General features: G+C 39.5%; 1 protein-coding gene across 1 annotated transcript; it reads right to left on the bottom strand.

Moving 5' to 3' along the window:
• Positions 1 to 1,832: 1,832 nt before the first annotated feature.
• On the bottom strand, positions 1,833 to 6,170 carry PMAIP1 (phorbol-12-myristate-13-acetate-induced protein 1). The gene is made up of 2 exons (XM_022584353.3): positions 6,058 to 6,170; positions 1,833 to 3,505 (listed from the first exon to the last, which is right to left on the bottom strand). The coding sequence occupies exons 1-2, from the start codon at positions 6,113 to 6,115 to the stop codon at positions 3,399 to 3,401; spliced, it is 165 nt and encodes a 54-aa protein (XP_022440061.1). The 5' UTR covers positions 6,116 to 6,170; the 3' UTR covers positions 1,833 to 3,398.
• Positions 6,171 to 6,180: the final 10 nt, after the last annotated feature.

The following is a 6,180-nucleotide window of genomic DNA, read 5'->3' as shown; positions in this document are numbered from 1 at the left end:
CAATTTCTGAAAGCCCATAAAAAGAGAAGCTCCAGTTAGTGCCTGGTTTGATGGACAAAGGTTTTGCTCTTGAACCATGACCTGTTACATAAGAATACTCAGGTGATTACACAGCCAGGTGTGTTCTGTCAGGTGACCCCAACTATGTTCATCCTCGTATAAGCAGCAGCCCTGACAGGGTGACACCACCATCAGGGCAGCCAGAGCGCATGGGGGATTCTCATTTCCCAGAAAACACAAGTCCGAGAAGTTCCTGCACAGCTTCCTGAATCAATGTTGGGGAGAAGAATCTGGATGATAGTTGGTTTTTTGTTTTTGTTTTTCTGGGGTTTTGGCTTTTTACATCCACTCTTTTACTTCTTTTAGCAAATCCTTCAGTTCTCTCTTAATACTGTCTGAAATGAGGGGGGCGGGTAGGGCTAGGAGTGTGATGGGAGACCTTCTTCAGAGCCCTTTGTCACCCCATTATCTGTTTTACACCACGAGGAACTCTGCAGATCTGGGTCTCTTGATTTCAGAGGAATGACTGGCTTAGACAGGCTATCTCACTCAGGGTCACACAGCTCAGTAATGGTTTTGCCTTCAGAGTCTGGCTCCAGCATTCCCAAGTGGGGTGTCTTTGCATCTCATCACTCCCCATTACCATTCTCTTTTCAAGGTGTCAGTTATCTCCTGGGGCATCTTTCTCTCTGTCAAAGGTTTGAGGAGTTTGACAGGATTGTCACCATTTATGCTGTTCCTGCCATGTTGTGTATGTATGTGGGCAGTTATTACAAGGGATTAAAAACCCCAAATCACAGGCCCCAGCGTCTTTAGAGAACAACTTGCTTCATTCATAGATACATGATAGATGATGGGTATATAGATGCTTTTCAAATATACAGACTTTGAGATTTTCTTTTAAATATAAGTACAAATCAAAATGTATTTTTAATTCATAGTAGCTATTTGTCGGTCAATAGATACAATTATGTGGACATCAAGCGAATTTTTTGACATTAAAATAGAGTTCTCAGAGAATAATTCTCATACCTGAAGATTGTGAAGTGTGCCTTAGCCTTCCTGTGTGATGCCTTATACAGTATAAAAGAGCATCAAGGGTACTTTAGCAAAACTAATTAACACCAGTGGCTCAATTCTGGTTATGCAAAGAGGCCTAGGGACACGGCCACGGACAAAAGTTCCTCTGCCAGTGACCCTCACATCAAATCACACATTGACCCCACCCTTTATGAAGCCAATCTCCCCTCCTGCTCCAGTTCTGTAGCTGTCATCTCCCGTTCACCTTCCTCCCTCTTCCCCTCTCTCACCATTTAAGGGAGGCAATTTACATCCCAGGACTTCAGCAGACTCAGAGGGCAGGGGCGGGTTGGTGATGTGGATCTTAGATCAAGGCTACAAATTTGGGGTATCTTTTGAGTTCTCACTCAAACAGGAAGGCCAATTGTACCACACCTACTTCTGCACATGACTAGCTTCAGATGAAGCAATACTTGCTGCTCGCCGTACCGCTAATTAGATCAGGACTCTCTGTAGGCTACTTTAAATAAATCACTCTCCGGGCATCAACCTAAGGTACGCAGCCGCACTCAAGACCTATGCCTGCCATTAATTTCCTATGTTTCACTACTTCCTTTCCCAATTAAAGTATAAGTCCCCTGACAGCAGAAATCACGTCAAATTGCCCTGTATTCCCCACTCTCACCACACAACTGGGACGAAGGAGATGGTTTGGTCAGAAGGTAACTGCTGATGGAAGTCAGTTAAAATATTCTGGTTTCATAATGAACACTCAGTAGCTTACGTGATGAAAAAATAAACACACGGAAAAGAATGGTGGTAATTTTTAATAGTTTACAGTATCAAATTTTATATGTATATATATATATATGTATAAATACAGTTACAGACCATAAATATCCCCATGGCAAAATAACTGCCACTAGGCAGACCCCCCCCAAAAAATCTTTGCAACTAAATAAACTAACAGCTTAAGTAATACTGAAGAAAAATAGATGCTGAGGTAATTTTTCATCTAAAGTGACTACACCCTATATTAAAACATTCTTACTGTAAGAGTTCAAGTAGTTATGAAACCCTTGTCACAAAACCCCCAAATGCAACTTTAATATATAGTTTCAAACTAAACAAAAAATATTTTAATTATAAATAGGTAAAATAAATAAGATTATTCTTGCTGAAAATCAATCATGACAGTATTATTTCTTTTTTTATATATCTGGGGACTTTGTTGATAGCCTGGCCAAAAAAACAATAGAATTCATGAAACCTTTCTCAAAAACTACATATTACTCTAATGCCATATATATATATATATCTTCAGATGAATATATGTATATGTATATAAATGGGATTTTCATTCTGGATGAGCAATCTGTTCCTTTAAAAAAATATATATGTATCCCAAATATGAAAACATGCTTAATTTCTCTTAAAAGATCACTGTTATACAATGCACACTGACCAGCATGAGAAGGGAACATTTTACAGATTTTAGAAACTTCTTTAGAAACACATTTATTTTCTTACCAACAGTTACGTTAGAATATTTGTTTTTAAAAAAAAAAAAGAATATTTGTTTTACTAAGTTATAATTACAGCAGTAAAAACAAAAATCCGTCACTTATTTTTCATTATTCCTGGTTATGCAAAAATCCCCATGCTTCTTTATCTTTTAATATTCAACCTGCAAGAATTCCACTGGCACCAAGTAACACTTCAAATTTTTTCAAAGCATATAATTTCCCAGTTAAGGCCCATAGGAACACATTTAATAAAAGGTCATCTGAACAGAAACCATACATTTTGAGTAAAAAGAAACTATCAAATTAGTTTATATTTTGTAGTGACCTATGAAATCAACATTCACTATGACATTCAGTGTTCTCAGAAAAAAATTTTACTTTTAACAATATATATAAACCAAAGATTATACATTGTTCTGGAGTTGTCATCCAAAAGTAGAAACAAACATTGAACATGTTCTGTTTCTTGGCCCCTGCCCATAGTCTAATCATTTGTCAACTCCTCATACACTGGGCAGCAACCTTTAGCAAAAAGACTAGAACAAGTCTCTAAGCAAAACCAAAATGTATAAATAATTAATTTCCTATTTTCAAAGTTCTTCCATTCTTGTTTTAAAATAAAGTGGTTTTTTTAATGTTCTCACATACCAAACGATGACTTCTGGAAAACCTCCAACAACAATTCATTTTTGATGTATTCATCTTCGTTTCCAAGGGCATCTGAAAGCAAGTGAGAGCGTTGTTTGTCTCCATTACAAGGCAGTCTCTCCTCTAATTGATGAAGTTTGCACTTACTGGGGAATCTTCCGTTTGAAAGGAGCCTCTTCATTCTTCATTCGAAAGCTTCTAAAGTCAGGTTCCTGAGCGGAAGAGTTTGGATATCAAATTCAGAAGTTTCTGCCGGAAATTCAGTTTGTCTCCAATTCTCCTGAACTGAATGGCACACTCAACTTCAGGATCTGAAGAGGAAAGCGAAACATCAAAGTTGCACTGACTACACTGCAAACTGCAACCAGCAAGAATTAATATGCCCATCCCCATCCCAGGGACGAGTTGAGTATTTATCCCATGAAGCATTATCTTAACTTTATGTATACTTGTTTTCTGAATGTGAGAAAGGCTACTTACACACACACACACACACACACGCATGCACGCACACACAGGCACACACGATATAAACGAACACGTGGTGACTCTAAACAACAAAAAAAAGTTAAGGCAAGAATAAAGACATTTACTTTGCAATCTTTTTTTTTTTTTAAGCATCCTGGATGAGGCAAATGTTATCTTACATTCAAAATACAGACATTTATGTCATACACCGCAAAGAGAAAGTGAGTGTTTGCCAGCCTCAGGTGATGTCATCCTTTTCTTTCCCACGTAAGATTGGTTAGGGAAACAAAAGTCAAATTCTAAACTCTTTTATGTTATTTTCCAGTACAATTTATTTTGTAAAGGGCAATAGTTCTGATTATGCCCTCATAATAGGTAAACCTAAATGTATTCTTATTCTCATTTAAACAACTCTGAAATTTTCTCATGAAAGACTCATAAAATCTTATTCTAAAATTAAGTCCACATTTTTTTAAATCACTTAAAATTTACATCTTACTCTAAACCAAATTCTTCCCAATCCGTACCAATCCATTGCCTCTGTGGAAATGAGTGAAGCACAAAACAAACTAATGTTTAATTCACATGTTTACTATTTTTTATGATTAAGGTATTGCAATAAACTGAATATTAGGGAAAAGTAATGTTTATAATCTAACTTCTAAGTAAACTTTTAAAGTAAATGAAGTTAACACCAAACCTATACTGATCCATAATTACAATTTCCTTGTATATTTCAAAGAGCAATTCAGCTTCTTTTTGGTACACTTCAATATCATGATTATGATCACTAAAAATCATTATGATTACAAATTAAAATCTGATTTATTTTGTAAACAGACCCTGCAAATACCCTATTCAGGCTCAAAATAAATGAAAACTGTAAATATATACTAAAGTGGATGTTTAAACCTACATTTTAACCAATTTCTCTTTTTACAAGAGCTGGGTTAAATTTTTGTAATTCCTAAAAAAAGATTCATAATCCCTAACAAGTTCTTTTCAGTGAGTGGGATATAGTAACATACAATCCTAAAAAAACAATTATCATTCAGGCTACCATTTTAGAAGCCCTGAATTGTAAGAGAAAAAATCGTACCTTTCATCCAAAAAAAAAAAAAAAGGCAGAAAATAGCACCTAGTTGTTTCCTTCATCCTTTTTGTTACATCTATAAATGTAACCATGTGTGGTGATGGATGTTAACTTATTATGGTAATCATGTCACAATGTATACATATACCAAATCATTACATCATACACCTAAAACTAATACAGTGTTATATGTCACTTATATCTCAACTTTTTTACATGTCTTACCATCTAATCAAGTTTAAGAGGGACATTTCTGCTGTCGCTTATTAATGGGGACTAAGTTGGATTGTGAAGGTTATGCGGTTTTTCACAACACAGCCAGAACTCTTGAACATCACGAAAGGTAGACAAAGCTTTTTCCCTCCCAAACAAGAGCTAGAGAGAGCAGCCTGGTGCCAATTTCGCCGTGGTCACATTGGCAATGCACCACTTCCTTTGCACGCCCCATGGGCTCTATAACATTACACTAAGTTTAAAAGGGGCCTAATACCGTCTGATGTAACAGCAGTATGAACCACACAGATTTCCAGCCCACAGTCTTACTTGCCTTCTTTGCTACCGACCTGAAGTTATTCGATGGGGTTACGTGTGACGGGGAAGGGCGTTGGAATGGATGGATTAAAAAACATTGCGGACAAACTCCTGTTCTTCTCCTAACCCATTTCTGTAACTAATTAGGGATTGTTAAAATGTTATACTTTTAACAAAGAAGCAAGGCTGTCTAGGCTTCTGACCTCGGTGTTCCTTGCGGGGCCTCCGTAACCCTCCAACAGTCCTTTGTGGAAAAGCTGTGATAGTACCAAGCGTCATTACCGCTTTTGTTGGTGAAACAGAGAGAGCACAGAGCAGGGCACTCACCAGAGCCTGGACTCCGGAGGAAGCGGGCCTGTCTCAGGAAGCGCCGGGAGGCCGTGGCTCCCGGAGCCTCTCTCGGCCCCGGCCCCACCTGCCGTGACAATTACTTTCTCCGCATGGCTGTAGCCCGTACTTGCACTTTTTCTCCCCGTGGCCCCGGGACAGGGCACGTGGGGATGGAAGGCAGGCGAAATAGAAGCGGCTTTTGGCATCCGCTCAAATGCAGCTGCATCCCGATCCCAGAGCCGGCTCCCTCCCCCACCTTCTCCACGGTCCGGGGTTAAACCCCCGAAGAACTTTCTGGAGGCGTCCCTAAAGCACGTGCAAGGGAGCAGACCCGGCCCGACTCTGAGACCCTGAGCAGACGGGCTGACCCTGGCCCGACCAAGACCTCGACCCCGGCCCGCGCCTCGGCCAGGATCCCCGCGAGCCCCAGATGCTCCTTACCTGCCGGAGCCCGCGTCGGGCTCTGCTGAGCGCTCTTACGAACCCTCCTTCCAGGCATCTCTGTAAGCAGCCGCCGGGAACTGTGCTACAGAATCCGGGAACTCAGTCCTCCAACCCTGGCAC

This window comes from Delphinapterus leucas, chromosome 14, assembly GCF_059928025.1.
Source record: "Delphinapterus leucas isolate spDelLeu-1000000601 "Yukka" chromosome 14, BTC_Dleu_Yukka2, whole genome shotgun sequence".
Classification (NCBI taxonomy): Eukaryota; Metazoa; Chordata; class Mammalia; order Artiodactyla; family Monodontidae; genus Delphinapterus; species Delphinapterus leucas.
The sequence above is the reverse complement of the archived record's forward strand: the minus strand, read 5'-3'. Positions and strand labels throughout refer to the sequence as shown.